Here is an 18055-nt window from a genome sequence, read left to right as displayed (position 1 = left end):
TTGAAGTCACTTATGTAATTTAGGATGTTTCATTTTCCAGCTGTGGGATTGTCTTAATAAAAAAAAGATAAACTCTTACTTTGGTTTTGCATTACTTACTAAATAGTTCAGACATTAGAAAGTCTAAAAAAAAGTATTTTATGTTGAGTTTTCAACGTAAAATCACTTTTTGATTGAACTGGGTAATATTATATTTATAAAAAAGGAAACTTTTATAAACTGGGCAGATCTTGAGCAGGATAGGTTGGAGACCCTCACCTCGGCCGACGGCAAGGGCAGTGGCTCACTGGGGCTCAGTCACCCAAATGATCATCCAGCCTGGCTCCAGAATACCATTTTTCTGGGCAAAGGGAGAGGAAAAACTCATGCCTCCCTGGAAAACTACGTTAAAAGTGCCGTTGGGGACGATAGGTCTGTGCAGAGCATCCCTGAGCATCACCGGAGCGGGCGAGGAGGAGGAGGAGGAGGTTTCTGGGTGACGTCCCTCCTGCCAGCGCGGGGGACAGGCTGGTTCAGGCGGTGAGATTCAGCTCGAGGAGGAGGTTGTACCTATTTTTAAGGCGTATTTAATGCTAAACAAAAAACTACTCCTTTTTCATCATTGCTCTTGCCCTCTTGTTAAATCGCAGTGGTAATATTGTTTAAACAGGGCTTTTCCTACGCAAGCGGCGCCTGCAGCCGGGGGGTGGTCGGCCCCAGCTTTGGCTCAAAGCTGCCTTGTTGCATTGGCCAGCGCAGGCTGGGGCTGGCCCGGGGGGCCGGGGGCAGGTGCTGACCGTTGCCTGCAAGTAGTTAAATAGCAAAGTTGGATAAGGCTGACCCTGCGCTGCTCCAAACGCAAAGCGAGGAGGGGTTGGGAACTGCCATGGGGCCGCGTTCCCTGCACACGCTGCACAAAGCCCTCGCAGCCCATCAGGCACAGGTGGTTTAATGCTCAAAAATAGCTATTAAAGGTGTTCAAGTAAGGACAGCCTCCCCATGGTTAACCTGTCCCTTGCCATCAGCGCCCTCTCAAGCCTATCCCACCATGTAATGCTCTCACAATACAGTATTTGGGCTTTTCCCCTCATTAATCTCCTAACTTAATTGACATTTCCTTTTATTGCACTGATTCAGTTGGGCTGAATGGCAATTCCTTTCAGATGTGAATGAATATCTTCTTAATGCAACGCTCTTACTCCAGGCCCTGGGAACAGAGGGGCTTTTTTTTTTCTTGGCCTTGTTGATCACAGAGAACAAATTTAAACTTGTATTGCACAGGTGCTGAAGCCCCTTCACTATGTATATCCACCAAATGGCGTTAGAGAGAAGAAATTATGCTCTCTTCAGAGTGCTTTACCTTTGTCAAACCATCCTTTGCTTTCACTCCTGTAGATTTATTATAGGTGTTATATACTTCAGGACATCATATGTTTAGGTCATATATGATCATGTATGTTATAAAATATATGACATAAAATATCAATGTGGTAGAGAACAATTATTCTTCGAATCCACTTTCAAAATGCATTTTGTAGAAGTATTTTCTTTAACAGCAATTTTTGCAGACTGTTTTAGTATTAAATTGTGATTTTTATGCATTTCAGCAGTGTGTGGACTAAATGCTGCCTTGCCCTGATGTACAGGACAACTGGGTCATCCCAAGGCTCGTTTCCAGCCTGGAAAGCCCGGCAGCACCCTCCTGCATCACCCGTCAGCTCCTCACGCGATGCTCCACGTGTGCAGGGCACTGCCCGTGACACCGGTGGTCGTGGGGCACCACTCGGCGCCTTGGTGACCTTCGGGGGGAGAGGGGGAAGCCAAACTTTTTGCCTCTGTCCCATCTTTTCATTTCAAAATGAAATGAAATAGGATGATTTGCCTTTCAGGTATTACATCCTCATCAGGAGCCGCTTTTCAAGGCACATTAAGGTATCTGAGGCAGACGGCAGTGTGTGTTTGTGTACGTGCCCTTTCTTCCTTCGAAGCTGTTTGAAGGCCTTTTTTGGGGGTGCGGGACCGAGGTGCCACCCCAGGGCCCCGGGGCAGGCAGGCCCCTCCTCTGCCCCCAGGAGCCCAGACTTTGGGGTTTCTTTGTTTCTCAGTGAATAAAAGCCATTTGTCTTAAGGCGTGGAGGATCAGATGTTCGGTCAGAAGAGCCTCTCCCGTGACGCAGACATCGGCCGTGCTGGCAGCCCTCCCGCCCCAAGCCGCCTTCCTCCCGCTCTGCCTCTCGGGGAAATCCCGTTCCCCTCCCCGCTGGCGGTGGGATCCGGCCCGGCGGCTGACGCAGGGCAGCCTGCCCGCCTCCTCCAATATTTACTCGGGTTCTGGGAAGGAAGGTTTTAACAGCTCCGGCTGACGCAGGGAGCTCCAGCCTCGCGCCTCCCCTGAGGGCCGAGGTGCTGCCTGCCGCATGGACGGCGCGGGCGCGGAGCATGAGGGACCGGCTGGCGGAGCTGCAGCAGCGAGCTGCGGCCGAGGGGGGCCCGCACCAGGATGCCCTGTGCTTCGACAACCAGGCGTTCGTTGGGGATGACACCAGCCCCGTCGGCCGGGCTCTGCGGGAGGCGGCCGAGCTCTGGCAGGCGCTGGACCGGCTGGAGCAGCTCTCCGAGGTCGTCGACAAGGCGCAGCAGGCGGTGCTGTGCTGCACCTCCGAGGAGAGCATCGCCCGGGAGAAGCAGGGGCTCGGCACCGCCAGAGCCGCCTTCGCCCACGAGGCTGTGGCCCTGCAGCCGCGGCTGGCCGCCCTGCCGCCAGTGCTGGACGGGGGGACGGGGCGAGCGGGCCCCCGCGTCCGCCAGACCCAGCTGTGGCTGCTGCTGCGGCGGTACCGCACCGTCCTCAGCCGCCATTACGCCCGGGAGAGCCGCTACCGGCAGCGGCTGAAGGAGCAGATCGAGAGGCAGGCGGAGCTGGCGGGCATTGACCTGGGGGCCGAGGACCTGGGCCGCCTGGCCGAGAGCCCCGGGGCTCCCCGCATCGTGGGCCGGGACCTGGAGGAGCTCAAGGCCAAGCAGCACCTGGCCGCGGCCCAGGCGCGCCAGCGGCAGCTCCTTGACCTGGAAGCGCAGATGGCGGAGCTGCACGGGCTCTTTCTACAGCTGGAGGGGCTGCTGGCCGAGCGGCATGGGGCCACCGACAGCGTGGAGCACTACGTCCTGCGCACCCTCGACTATGTTGCCCAGAACGGTGGCGAGGTGAAGAAAGCCTTCAAGTACCAGCGGCCGTCGCGGCTCTCGGCCATGCTGACGGCCGTGCTCAGCCTCTGCGCCTGCTGTGCCTGCCTGCCCGGCCTCGGCGGGGCCCTCCGCTCAGCCTGAGCCGCACCGGCACAGTTCTACAGCAGCTCGCGTGGATTTCCCCCTGCGTCTGTGCGAGGAGCGGTGTCACGAGGGGTTGCCGCTGCCTTGTACTTCTTTCATGGTGGCGCAGGGGCTGCGCGCGCCTTGCACGGCAGCATCGGAACCACGCACACCTTGCATAGCAGCACGGAGATCACCCTTGCACTGCGGGGCAGGCATCCAGAGCACTGCAGTGCCCAGCAACGAAAAGCACTTTTAACACTATGGAACCTAACTTAAAAACTTTAATGTTTCTTTTTTATATATATATTTTTAAAGTAGAGAAGAAAAACCAGCCTGTTGAAGTTTTTGGAGTATTTGTTGTTACATGCAAGGGAACCTGTTGCCCCAGTGCTGCCATGGAGCAGCATGAAGGCTCCTCCACTGTGTCTGAATGTTTGTTCTCCGCCTTTTCTCCATGCATCGATGCATTAATGTTGCATTGGTGTTGCCAGTTTGTGCACAGGCAGCCCGGTTTGGGCTGGGCGGCTGGGTGTCCTGCATGGCTCACCCTGTGCTGTGACACCGGGAGGGGGTTCATGCAATTGATGCAGTTTTTGGGGAGACTGCGGGAGACAGGCTCTTACTTCAACCTGTGCATTGGCAAAACAGCCAATATTGTATGTGTGCTGGAAACTTGATGTGACCCTTTTCTCTGGTCCCCACTGGAATTTCCCAAAGCCTCTCAAATTAGAGACCAGGGCCTGGTTAAGTTTCTCAGGGACCCTTTGCAGAAGGTCCCTTTGTGTCCCTGCAGTTTTCGGGGTCAGGATCCAGCTGCCTCGGTCACCCTCAGGTTTATTTTTATCTTCTGACTGAGCCTTAATAAAACAATTTCTCAATAACCACCTCAGTTTGAATGGGTGAGTTATTTCTTTGCAGCAGGTAGGTAGCCTGAAGCTAACGAAGAGCAGAAATTGAACGACTTCTTTGTGTGTCTATTGGGTTGAATTCTCATGAATCTAGAAAACTTAATTTTCAGGCTGATGAGTGCACACCTTTTCCCCATATGGATATTTGCTGTTGAACTGGAAGACTCCCAGCGTTAGAAATGTTCATCCTTGTGAGAGTGGTGGTGCCCTGGGGCGCCAGGCTGAGCAGTCTCTGCTCCTTCCTGTTTTCTTTCTTTTTTCTTGTTTGTGAGGTCTAAATGAGTATCACATTTTCATTCAACACCTGATGAATGGAAGTTACCTTTTTATTTAATTTTCATTTTTTAAAAAAAACACAACTTTTTCTCTGAGAGAAGAAATTATCTTTTTTTCTATAGAAAAATAACAACAATGGAAATCCAGGATGGCAAGCACAGCAAGGGTTTGTGATTTAAACACCTGAATTTTGTGTTTCTTCCCTGGAATTTGTAGAAAACACAAGTCAAACAGCACTGCTGCTGGGGGAGTACTGGGGGACACGTGTACAGGTGATGGAAGGATGTAGCTGGGACATCCTCACATACAAGGATGCTTTCACTGCCCAGGCACCCCAAGAGCTGCACCCCCTTTTCCCCAACACATTATTCCCGGGCAGCGCTAAGAAACCTACCAGAACTCTAGTGTTTTGTGGCTGGACCATAGTTTTGGTGTTCGTTCCCAGTGCTGAGGCTGGGGATGTGCTTGGTGCAGGGCTGAGCTGCCTGGAGCGTGCTCTGAGCACCCCACAGCAGGGAAGGAAGGGGATCCCCATAAAGAGAGGCAAACAAAATGTTGTGGAGCTGCTCGTGAAGTGAGGACGAGCCATGCGGGCACTGAAGGAAGCCAGAGATTGTATTCATTGCTAAAAACTAGATGCAGTCATGTAATTAAAGATGACATGAAAATGCAAATGTATGAGGGGATCAAATGCAACCTTAATTATGCCATTTCCTAAGCACTGAGTTTGGGCTCAGCATCCTGAACTGTGTATGATGGGATGAAAATAGGAATAACAATTCTGTCAACAAAGCTTCATGGAGAAGTGTCCTCCTTTTGGTTCATTTCTCTCCTGTTTGTCTAACAACCCCAGAGGAAGTTTCCCAAAGTGGAAATCAAATAAAGGCAGCAAGCAGAAGGACGAGCTTTAGCCACACTTGCCGTGTTATGGTGCAGTGCCACGGTGGCTCCTGCTCCCAGCCAGCCTCTCCAGCATGGGGCAGGGACCGCCTGCCCTGTCCCATCGCATGTGGCCAGACCATGGGAAACACCCTCCACATCTTATTTTAAAAAAACACATTTCATGTGCAGAGGCAAAATCAGCCTCCTGGGAAGCACTGAAGCCTATTTGCAGACTCACAAGACATACAGAGAAGGGAAAAAAAAAAAAAAAAAAAAAAAAAAAACCAAAACTGAGGGAGGTAGGGGAGGTGGCAAATCCAAATGTAGCATAACTCATATTTACCCACGCTTTAGGCAATGCTAGCATGGCTCTGTGCAAACAACCCCTCTGGAGAGCGGGTGCCAGCCTCAGGAGAGCCCTGGCTGAGCCCCGGCTTGGGTCACTGGGCAGCACCCAGCACCAGCAGCCCCGCAGAACTGGTTGAGCTGCTCAGTAAATGATTACCCATCAAGCACAGGACAAAACCCTGTGTTACCGTCAGTGCTTTCAGCCAGGGCATATTCACAGGGGTTTTCATGCAGCACAACCTCCTCTGGAGCCTGGCATGGAAGCGATGGTCACCGAGTGCTTCCACGCAGCAGCAGCTGGTGGCATTCACTTTCTTGCATACAGAATTAACAGGAAAATAGCCCTGATTTGTGTTACGAGGACAGGTAAGAAGTAGGAGAAAAAGATGAGAAACTTTGCACCTCAGAGGAGATCTTTCCACCGATGGCTTCAGTGGTTTATGAGACTGTATGAGTTTATTCATCAGGGTTTTTTCTGATGCTTGGTTGCCTTTCATTAAATATTGGCCTCAGATGGAGACCGATTGCTGTGTAGCAAAGTAATGAATAATATTGTAATAGGGGCATGAACATTCAACAGGATGGGGAAGTTTCCTTTCTCTTCTGAGTAAAGGTTGGGACTTCATTTGAAGCATGTTTATTTTATCGATATCCCTAGAGATGATGAAGCCAAGGTGGAGGACCTGCTTTAATTATTCAAGGAATATACATGAGAGGGCTGTTTTAATTATTTCCCAGATGAGCATCATAAATTTAGGAAGTTCACATTTAAGGGGAAAATTAAGAGAAAGCCAAACATGTTAAGTTAGAATCAGGCTACCCAAACCCCTTAGCTCTGTTCTGTAACAACATGCTCAGAATGAGATTCATTAAGAAGAACTCTTTAGTAAAATGCATTAAAAGGAGCTGGCTTAAAAGTACAGAGCCTTTATAACTGTGCTAGTAACACACATTGGTTTTCATTTGCAAAGTCTTTCAGTTGAAGAAATGTCACTGAAAATCATTTTTTTGAGGAGTATAAAACCTTTTCCTGACATTTAGACAAGAAAAAAGTTCCAGAACAATTTAACTACACTATAGAATTTTTTTCTAAGGTGGAGTAGATTATTACAGTTTAACAATCTGTTGTTCCTGCTCAGAGACCCCGGGAGGACTCTGCATTTCAGTTCAAACACTGAATTTTTTATCCCTTCGACACTACTGATTTTTCATGTCACAACAAATACACCCTGAACAGAATAATTTCTTGTAAATGCAGCTTTTTAAAAGTCTCCTGAACGTTGAATAGGAACTAAGTTCCCTGAGTTCTGTTCAATTTGCAGCATCTGTTTGGCCTAACCTCTAGACATATATATATTGGCAAAACTGGAGGGGAATGTTGTATCAGTGTTTAGGACTGTAATTCCATTTTGATGCACTACAGTGGCCCTTGAATAACACACCCTGGCATGAAAGCAAGGATAAATTCTTAATTAAAAATATTTTTATATTTTAATTCAAGATGAGAGATTTAATGAATTATATTTTCATTTTCCTCAGACTATTCCCATTGAAAACTATCACCCAATATTTCCATTTCCAGAAATTTTCTGAAAAGTAGCGGGTTTTTTTGTTCAAAAAGGCTTTGTATACCAAACCACACTTCGTATTTTTATTTTGAGTACACTTAACGTCAAATTAGAAATTCATTCTTCTGTGTGGGCTACCAAGTTATTGCGAGGCTTCAAAACACTTTTTACATGTCATTCACCAATACAAAAATGTGTCAGCAGTTTGAATTGACTTGATTTGTTTTTCCCCAGTTTTTCCTGTATTTTCCAGTGAATCAACAGCTCTATTCATAGACCTCATCAAATATCTTCTGCTGCTGCCTGTCTGAAAAATGTGGAGATCTGGCTCACAAGCCTTTCTGCAGGAGTAGGGAGCACTGCCAAGAAATTCAGGGGAGCCACTTCTTGTTTTTCTAACAACAGGTTGGAAGCTCCATCCTCATTTTTTATGGGCAAACTGGACTCATTTCAGTGTCATTTTGGTGCTTCCTTCAATTGGATGTCTTTGGTGTCCCAGCAGCTTGATCTATGTGGGCAGCGTGGAACAGGTCGCATCTCAATTTTAGATCCTTTTTAACAGCTTTTCTTTAACGGGCGTGAAATAAACTGTGTTTTCCAGTGTTAAAATACTGCTATTGGATTTCCTTGGCAGGGATGAAGTTTGATCTCCATGCCTCTTCCCGCAGACAATTCGTGCAAAATCTACCAGAAATAATTTAGGACAAAGCCAGTTCATGTTTCCTACAGGGGTCCCTGTCTTAGAAAACCCACTCCTTTGGTTTGTTGACCTACAGCTTTCAGGAGGAGAAGTTTCTATGAAGTTTTCTCCAACACTGCCTTCTAGTGGGTCTTCACAGAGGTGTTGCTCCAGCATACCGGTGTAGAGGGGAGCGGTGCGTGTGTCAGCATCCCTGTGGGGATCCACTGGTGACAGTGGTGATGGGGGTTCGTGTGGGTGATTGATAGCAACCCTCTGCCTCTTCCTGGTGAGAGCATAATAATCGCAATTTTTTGTGAGTTTCTCTGTATTCAGTGCCTTTTCAGCTTTCTTTTTATTAACAACAAACCTTTTCTCATTCATTCAGTAAAATTGCACCAGTAGAGCACGAGCAGCTTTGCATGAGAAGGATGCGCAATGAGCTGTTGTGAGAGGAGTCATGGAATAACCATCTCATGAGCACTGAATTCATGCATCAGGTTGGGAAAAAACGGACACGTGGAGATCAGAGTCCTCACGGGTCCCTCTTGTGCAACTAAGCCCTGAAACTGAGGGAGCTTTGCCCCACGCTATGACCCCAAGCTGCAGGAGATGGTCCCAGTGCAGGGCTGGGAATGGGGGGCCCAAGGGCTGAGCTTGCCTCCACCCAGGTCCTGGAGGTCTCCTAAGGTCCCTGTCCACCCTGTGCTACCAAATGTGCCCACCTCCACAGCTTGGATCTAGTTCTTCCCGAGGGGAGATGCTTGGTGCTTCCTGAGCTCCCCAATAAATGCATGTACTATCTATTACAAAATCAGAATAGGGGTATTTTTCTTTATTCTTGTTTTCTTCCAGGTTGAACACTTCCTTTCATTTTGTGTGTTGACCTTGACATGCACAGCACATTTTTTTTACCATTTTCTTGAGCAAGGCTGTACCAAGAACATATATTTTTATAATTCTTAGGGAAAAAATATCTCCACAACTCCACTGACATAAATGATGAACTGAAATCTTTCAAACTGATCCCTGATAAGCACAAAATTTTTGCTTAATTTTCTACACTGTTTTGAAATGATTGTGTCACCGATTAATTTTAAGCAGTAAAAACAAGTCTTGATTTTACAACAAGACTTATTTTTGGCTTACGGTAAGGTGAAACTCTAAAATCTCATAATAACGGTGAGTAGGCTGACTAGACTTTTTTTTTTTTTAATACTGAGGGCAGTGACTTCTGTTCAAGTTACTCGATACATACTTCTCGTAGGAATGTGTATGTTTAAAATTTTGTATTTTGCGGTTCTTCATGTAAAAAGGTGTTGTTTATGTCAACAAGAAGGTTGCTCCCACAGGCAGTAATGCAAGGCATAAATATGCATGTTAATAGTCTGTCCCAATTCTTCTGCCTCGCAGCAAAATCAAGGGAATAAATCAAACCTGGGATTTTGCTGGGGCAATGCAGTAGTGGCGACACACAGAAACCAAGGAGGACCAGATGCTTGTACCAGTGCAGCCCTGAGCTGCCCTGCTTGGCTCAGGCGGGATCAAACCATCACGCAAACAACATGACGAGCAGCTCAGACTGGAAATCCTCTTTACCAGAACTTGAAGCCTTTTTTGCACAAATCTTTTTGTTTTTCTGAACAGAGACTAAAGAAGTTCTTCAGTGGAGCTGATTTACGGTCTCTGCTCGGCCGGGAGGGCAAAGTACTCATGATGGAGGAGAGAGAAAAGGGTTTCGTGACCATTTATCATACTCACAACATTGCCATCACACCACTTCTGAATGGAAACGACGGATGTGTGTCACGGTCTGCCAGGATCTCACATTAGCATCAGATGATGAGATGAGTAGATAATAGCTTCTCCAGGGATGATTTGGTTCTTTGCTATTTCTAAAGCTTCAAGACAGATCCAGAGGACAGTTGGATAATGTCACCAGCAATCTGCATTACTGAAGCACTCAGCGGCTCAGGAGTGAGTCACACACGGGGACGGGACAGCGGCCGTGGTGTGATGTACACGTGATGGCAATGCTGTGGCTTTTCTTTGAAATGGGCTGCAGAGGCATCTTTGCTGCCCATGGAGTGCACCAAGGCTTTGAGTGGCCCCTAAATTCAAGTTCTGGTGCAATCTTAACTTCACAGATAGTTTTTTATTCAGCTTTTCATGACAAAGCAACCCCTCTGGGCTTTGTAATTTGGATCATTTGGTTCTCTAAAAATGGGTTTTATTTTTGTAGTTTTGTCAATCCATATGCAGTCCAGATGGCCAACCACTACAAAATTTTCATTAATAATGGAAGTCTTAAATAAAACCTTTCACTTACTCTGAATACATCATTTTCCAGGTTGGATTAACGGTGAGAGAGAAAAAAATTGACTATGAATTTCCTTTAGTAAATTGTGTTCCCATTCCATGACATTCAATGACTCATTGCACAAGTGTTTGGGCAGGTAACCTGGAGCCCCTGTGTCATGACCCAGTGTGCAGATGCCCCTTGCCGGAGCAAAGTAATGGCAAACATCATCTTGTTAGTGCAGCTGCATCCCTGGTGCTCCTGAAACAGCCTCAGCCCATGGCATTTGCTGAATGCGTGATGGCCCCAGCTCAAGGGGCCATGGTTCTGCCCCCTCCTACAGGACCAGGCACCTGCTGCCTTCCAGCTTTCTGGAAATTATCCTTTCTAAGGCACCTCCCCGTTTCTGCCCGGATTCCTCACCTGCTCTGAACTGAATTCAGATTCAGTGCTTCTCTCCCAGCTTATTTCTCTTCAAATCCTACACTGGATTTGTCCATGTTTGTACACAACCTGCTTTATGTGCTTGACGGGTATAAATCAAGCACACACAAAGCAGAGTAAATGCCACAGCTCTCGGCTGAACCCTCAGTGATTTGCCATTGTAACACATTGCAAAACAGTGTTGAAAAGAATTCCTATTTATTCATAATACGCATGCTAGAGCAGTGTGAAGAGGGAGGGGTTTGGTGCCCAGCACAACTCTTGTGCCTCTTGAACATGAAATGTTTGCTGGGGGAGCTGCATTGCATCGGCTGCTTTTTGGGTTTAATTAAAGGATCAGAGCTGCTTTCTGTCTAAGCTTTTTTCTTAAGTATATAGGAATGGCTTACATCTCATCCTTAAAGATTTCCATCGTTTTAATATGTATTTTTCTACGCTGTTTTATAACGCAGAAGAAGCTATTCCTATAGTTTATGGGAAAACAGGTTCATGGGCACACAGGTGTGGGAAATAAAGTTGACAGAAGCTGAAAGAGAACATCAGGTGCCACAGTGGTTTTCAATGTAAAGGATCACCAGCAGCTTTAAAGGCGGATTTTATTTAAAGGAGGAGGTTAACAAGGTACAGCAGACACAAAACAGACAAAAACCAGAATAAGGAGGTCCCACTGAGTGCATATGTTGAAATCCAAGTACCAGAACAACTCGCTCCTGATGTTGGTGTTTTATTAGCAAGAGTAAACAGGAAAGCAACTGGAGCTGACAGGTACAAATGACCTACATCACAGAAAATCATTCCCCATCTCAGACAGAGCCTGGCAATTCTGGTGCCTTAAAATAGAGCCAAGCGAAGGCCTGAGTCACTTTGCCCACTGGGCAGGAGGACAGTTACCAGCCAGTGGGATGGGAGAAAGGTACCTGGTGTTGGGACATCTTTTTTCTACCATCGTTACTTTATTTAGCTACACTGTTTTAAATACAGGCATTTCTCAATAGATACAGTTGACATAGGAATAAATAAAGTTTTCCAGTAATATTTTCAGATCCTAATGCAACGTGAAATAACGTAGCTCCATTGACTTCTTCCCTATGTACGTGGCTTCAAAGCCATAACAAATGATACTTTAAAACAATATTCCACCTAAAAATGTCAACTATAAATCCCCTCTGAGCTGTGGCACAAATATACAGTATTTGCTGTGTGTGAAATGTGCAGATGGAGCAGGTGACCTGGGGATGGAGATGCAGCAGCACTGCAACAGCCGGTGTTTGAGGCCGTCCTCGGCTGCAAGGAAAAGCCTTGCTCCCTAATTCCAATTTACACCCCATTTCAATGATTTATTCTTGCTATCAACATCTATTTACAGTTGTGCAATGAAAGAAAATACACCTGGAGCAACTGCAAGCTTTTTTTTACACCTTAATGTCTGCATCTTTTTGGGCGCGTTGCTCTTCTGTCGGGGAGCTGACTCCCGTACGGTCACTGGGCAGGAGCTGTCAGACTTGTCACGTATGGCTTGTTGGGGGGTGTCAGCATCTGTCTGACATCTCAATATGGTCCCCAGCCTGAGCTGCAGGTAGTCTCATTGTACAGAATAATTACCAGCTACTTAACTTGATATTAAAATCCACATTGGAGTGGCAAGGGCACCTATGTAATTTTTTTTTCAAAACAGAGAATGGTTAAAAACCACTATAACAAAATGAACTTGACTGATGTTTGTATGGACCTTCTTTTATCCCTGGCACATTCAAATGTGAGCCGGATGTTGCGGAGTTTTTATTAGGAGAGTCTTTTATTTTTGCTTTTACAGATGTGCACATTAGCATTCACTGTCAAAACGCATCTGTCAGGAGAGCCCACTGCATCTCGAAATATCAGGCTTTTTTCACTCTCTTCCTATATCTTTGTTGTCACTTTAATTATTATTTCAGAAGGCCAAAATCTGGAAATTCACTTACAGCTTGAAGGCAACTGCAGGCTCTGGGTGGTTTTGTGCCCTGCTGAAGAGGGAAGGGGTAGCTTATGGGTGCTAATATGAATTTCTGTGACTTTGTCACCCCCTTTAATGGACCAAACGCCTTGTGGCGTTGCCCGAGTGGCAGAAAGCTGTGATGGGGGAGCGCTGCCTCCAGCCAGAGCTGCTCCTCAGGCCGCCGGTCCTTCGGCCAGCTGCCAGCGTGGTCAGAACCAGAGCAAGTTGTCCCCTGCTGTCAGCAGGAGTTGATTCATCATGACTCATACCTGCGTGTCCTGTCTGCAGGGAGGAACACAACAGCAACACGGTTGATGGTGGAGGCAGCCTGTCCTCCCTCGAGTGGGCACAGCCCCTGCTGCCTTCACTGAGCACCACAGACCGTGTTTGTGGGGGTAGGGCAGAGCTCAACATTTGCATTTTCAAGCGGTCTGCAGACGTGCCTGCCAGCTGTGTGAGCATCCTGGTGAAACACGGACTTTCACCCTGAGCACAGAGCTGCTGGACGTAGCTGCTGGAGTTGGCTTTTAGCTCTTGTCCCGAAATGTAAAAGAAATTCAGTGGCTGTCTCTGCTCGGTGCCCATGTCCCCTGTGGTGAGGTCTGGGTCTGTGACCTGTCACCATGGTCCATGGCCTGGTCACAAGACTGGAAGCCATTAATCCAGCTTTTCTTACTTTAGCAGTTTCTCTCTTTGAAGCATACGGAAATGTATCCTGACACCACTTCTTTTGGATTGAGTGGTCTCCAAAGCAGGCACAGCTGGGGGAGTTTGCTGTTGTGACTCCTTGGTTTGCTCCAGTGGCTGCTTCAGCTGGTGTGTTTGTGAATTTGGACTGGAAAACATTGAAGAACTTTCCTCGCTCCTATCTATTGAAAAGTGCAGGGCCATTTCCACGTCCTCATTTTGACTTGAAATATGCATAATTTTCCCCTGCAAAAAGCTAATGGGTCAAGCTGAACTTTGTTGTAACAAACACACTTCTGAGTGAATTTTACCTCCCATTTGTAATGACAGAAAACCATTTATAATGAGAGGCTATTTTACAGCTCACATGTGCTGTCTGGATTGGAGGAGTCTGTCTCTGAGAGGTACCCTGTGGCATCTGCATTTTATGGGAAAAGGAGGTGGCCTCTGCCGTCCAGAAAAGTCCCAGTATTTTTTATTCTTCACAAAAGTAGGGCAAATGAATGCCTTAATTTCCCTTATACTCCTCAATAAAGAATCCTATTTCCAAAACATTAGGACAGCAATAAACCTGAGATGAACAGAAAGCTTTGAAGATGCTGGCTGATAGCTAACAAACTTCTGCTGGTGGCTTTCAGCTGAAATTGTGGGCAGAAAACAACAAAACACAAGCAGCCAATATCATAAAGCATGATTATTGAAATACATCATTCCATGGGCCACAAAGAACACTTCTTACTTATATTTAATTTTTGACAGGCAGTTTGGAGCTTATGAGACATGAATCAAACATGAAGTTGGAAAACTGGAAGAGTGGTTTCCAAAAGTGATCCTCTTTCTCCTCTCCTGTGTGCTTGGATGGCACGGCGTAGACCTCAGCAAAGCCGGGTCCTTAGACCTTCACTGCCTTTTTACCTCCAAGCTATATTCTTCAGAAGGTGGTTACTTCTGCATTTAATTCTGATACTGTGCAAAATGGGAGGAGAAATAATCACACCAGTGCCTCTCTGATGGATGAAGATGACCTGTCAGCAAGGGCAGCACGTTGGAAGGCTTTCTGTGGCTTTCCACACTGGGATGGCACGACTGTGCAGCAAAAAGACTATTTTGCTTGCTATTTTACACTCAGCTCAATTCTGAGAGGGCTACTTTTTAAATCGTTTACTCAATTTTTTTATATGGAGTCTGCCAGGCTTCAGAATAACCGAAGTGGAGAATATTAAGAATAGAGGAGCAGGGAAGATAAACAATCTTGATAGCACTGTACATATGCTTCTTGTTTTCTGCTGGAACGGGAACATCCAGGCACTTTTTCCAAAAGAAGCAATTAGCACTTTTTAGATAGCTATATTATGCAGTAAAAAAAAAAAAAAAAAAAAAAAAAAAATGCCATGTTTACTGCAAGTTGGGAATGTATTATTAGGTTTATTCACTATAACAAAATGTTTTTTAGGACAGGGAACAGATAAAAGACTTGAAACCCAAACTTATTTTGAAAGTTAGTGAATATATAAATCTGAATGAAGAAGGAAACTAGATTGGTTAAGATGGACAGCAAATATTAGTAAGTTTGCTACAGAAGTTTACATAGTTTTTTAAAGTTTCCATAGATGTTGTCCCAGCATCGTCAGAGTTTAAATGTTTCCAGAAGTACTATTTCAATATGTTCCACCCACCTTCATTTCACTGGTAATGGCCATGTTGTACATATAGATGCACTTCCTAGTATGACTGTATATAATCAGTGGATATAACATAGCATTTATGACTCTAGGCAGCACCTGAGAAAGCTCCCCCATGAGACTAAGGTCAAGGAAAAGATATTAATGGTTAAGACAAAATGCAGATATTAACTGTAGCTTGACATACGGTTGAAGTTAATCAGAACAGAAGTGAAAATTCAGCACAGTGCTTCCCCTCTCAGCCACTGAAGGTCTCACTGGGAAGAGGGCCAAAGCAGCAGAGCCCTATACTTACTCTTTTGGTCAAACAAGCCTGATGAATACGCCTGAGCAAGCTGATCTCTCAGCAGCTTCTTCCTCAAAGCACGTGAAGTCAGACAGAGCCGGGAGGCCCCTGAGCATCTCTGCTGCTCTTGCATCAGGCCCCAGGGAGCTGCACAATCCTCTGGACTCAGCCTCCACCCATCCCTGGCTGTTGGGTTTCCTCAGAAATAGTGGGATCCACTCTCTTCTTCTGCTGGCTTCCCACCTAACCATAGACCCCAACACAGCAAACTCCCCTGTGGACGCTCCTTACCTTCCCTCTCTTATCCTCTCTGTCTTCCCTAATTCTACCCTGATTTATCTTTCCTACAAGCAATTTCTCTTCCAGCAATGCCTCTCTAACATTTTTTTCTAAAGTAAGGCTGTTTTCCATTGAAAACTGAAGCAGAGATAAATGAAGATGCAAAAGCACCAAAGTACCCTGTGCCATGCCTCTCTCTGATCTGTTTGATGTATCCAAACACTTTTTAGCTTCTTCCACTCTTCCTCTGCACTTGAAGTCAAGGAGTAGTTTCAGGGTTGGTTCTTTTTGCTGTAAACGTCCTTAGGCAGAAACTTATTCTGTGTGTCTGGAAGGTGCCCATAGGCAGAAACTTATTCTGTGTGTCTGGAAGGTGCCCATCTCATCAGGCTCCTGCATTTGAATAGACCATCGGAATATCCTTACAACACAGATAATAACAGGCAACACCATCATCTGGTCATCATAAGTAAATTAACCTTGGCTTTCTAAAGCCTGATGTTCCAACCTGCAATTAGAATTAAGTGGCTAGGACACTTTACCACACCATATCTGCAATGCAGATGGGATTTGGTAGATTATAACCATCAGCAGCATACAAAACCCATGGTATTTATAATCTGCACACTTAGCAATGGTTTTGATTTAACCTTATTAATAATAGCAGCAGCAGGAAATCAAAATCATAGCACTGTTGATTGGAAAGGACCTGTGGGCTCATCCAGTCCAGCATCCTACTGAGCACCCAGCTATTGCCCAGGTCAGCTGGGGCTTCGCTCAGCCAAGTCTTGACACCTTCAGGGATAGAGACTTCACTGCCTCTGGGGAAGCCACCCCTCTGGGGGTCATTTAAACGAGTTTCTAGTAGAAGTTTGGTGGCTACTCAGAAAATTCAAGTGCAGGTTGGCTGTAGCCTTGGATTTGAGACATTTCCTCTGGTTTGTTCCGTTTTCTTGTACTTTAACCATGCGTAGTTAAAGTTTAAAAAATGTAAATAGCTAATAGAGCAGATGTGCATCAGTATCATGCACAGGAGAGAAATACAGTATTTTTTCCTTTTGTCTCATAGTTGTTAAGAAAGCATTGGAAGAAGATTTTGAAATAGACACACCATATATATATATATCGCCATACAAGAAAGCATGCTCGCTCTCTTGTGCTGTCACATAATAGAGTTAAAAAGAAATAAGTCTTATTTCCATACTGAGTCATTGCTTGCACTTTGTTTAGTGACTGTTGAATCAAATTTCGTTTCAGCTGGTTGTGAAGCAGGGACAGGTGCAGATTATCATCTTTTTGTTTTCGCAGCAGATGCAGAGAGGGGAGAGAGCAATGTGTTTCTCATCCATAAAGCAGCAACAGAATAATGTTAAATTAAGACTAAAACATTTCTGATGAATAAAGGCAGAAGCACAAAGTTCCAGGAAGAAAATATGTTCCACAAGAAACCGAAGTTTTCAAACTTGCAAAATATGAATTTGTTATAAAACCAGACATTTATAATTTATTTTAATGTTTTTGTGACTTATGTGGCAACTGACAACAGAGTCAGTAGGGAAAGAACAGATTTTCTTCCAGTGTCGTTTATGCCCTTTCATCAATCAACGTGGGTAGCTCAATGCAGCCATGAGAGCAGGGGAGGCTTTGAAGAAATTCAGGCTACATGTGCTATTTTTTCAGGGGTGAAAAGGACACAGACACAGCCTCATATTTTGAGCTCTCCTCTGTTCTACAGATCCGGTCCTGCAGCCGAGCAGAGGGCAGACGGGGCAAGCATGGCCAGCTGGGATGTGCAAATTCCCCTTTCTGGGATGCTAGCCTGGTTTTAGCAGCCATACATCCCCTCCCGGGCTGGAGGAGCAGAAGGTGGATGCTGCTGCCGCTCTGCTCCCAGCACGGCCGCCCACGGCAACTTCCACAAAGTCACACAGACCAGCACATCTTTGTGCCAGGACACGCAGCCTGGGCGTCAAAAGCTTTGTGTAATTAATGGGTACGTGGGAATGGTGAGCAATCCCTCTCCTCCCCTGTCTCCATCCAGGTGGGAACCAGAAGAGCTGGTGGGACCTCTTCTTGCATTCACCAGCAAAGCTGGGGGTTCCCGGGTAGGTGGGAGATATTATAGAAACCTGGGTGCTAGCACTGTGCCCAGCACCCAGCTGGGTGGTACCCTGGGGCTTGACATGTTGAGCCACAACTATCATAGACATTTCTCACCATATCCTCCATTTCTAGACACTAGCATCATAAGGGAGTTGGGTAGGTGCTAGTCTTCTTCTATGAACATTTTTAAGGTCTTGAAATGTCCCTGACCCATACCAGAAAGTTAGATATAATTAGTTTCCTTCAAGTGTTTTCATCATAATCTGATTTTTCACATATATGTTGTTGCTAAATGTGGTTTTGGTTGGTTTGGGGGTGTTGTTTTTTTTTTTCTTTAAATGGCTACTT

The 18055-nt window shown here is 45.9% G+C and overlaps 1 protein-coding gene across 1 annotated transcript; it reads left to right on the top strand.

The window, feature by feature from the left end:
* The first annotated feature begins 2418 nt into the window (after positions 1-2418).
* LOC116963772 (syntaxin-1B-like) lies at positions 2419-3306 on the top strand. The gene has a single exon (XM_033001450.2). It carries the CDS (start codon positions 2419-2421, stop codon positions 3304-3306), a length of 888 nt encoding a protein of 295 aa, XP_032857341.1.
* The last annotated feature ends 14749 nt before the right edge of the window (positions 3307-18055 follow it).

The sequence above is a fragment of the Tyto alba genome, unplaced genomic scaffold (genome assembly GCF_018691265.1).
Source record: "Tyto alba isolate M040663 unplaced genomic scaffold, T.alba_DEE_v4.0 Super-Scaffold_5, whole genome shotgun sequence".
NCBI classification, from domain to species: Eukaryota; Metazoa; Chordata; class Aves; order Strigiformes; family Tytonidae; genus Tyto; species Tyto alba.
This window is presented reverse-complemented; position numbering and strand designations above follow the sequence as displayed.

Bases quoted from the DNA above. Each gene is read 5' to 3' on its own strand.
- LOC116963772 (XM_033001450.2), top strand. From the start codon at position 2,419: ATGAGGGACCGGCTGGCGGAGCTGCAGCAGCGAGCTGCGGCCGAGGGG.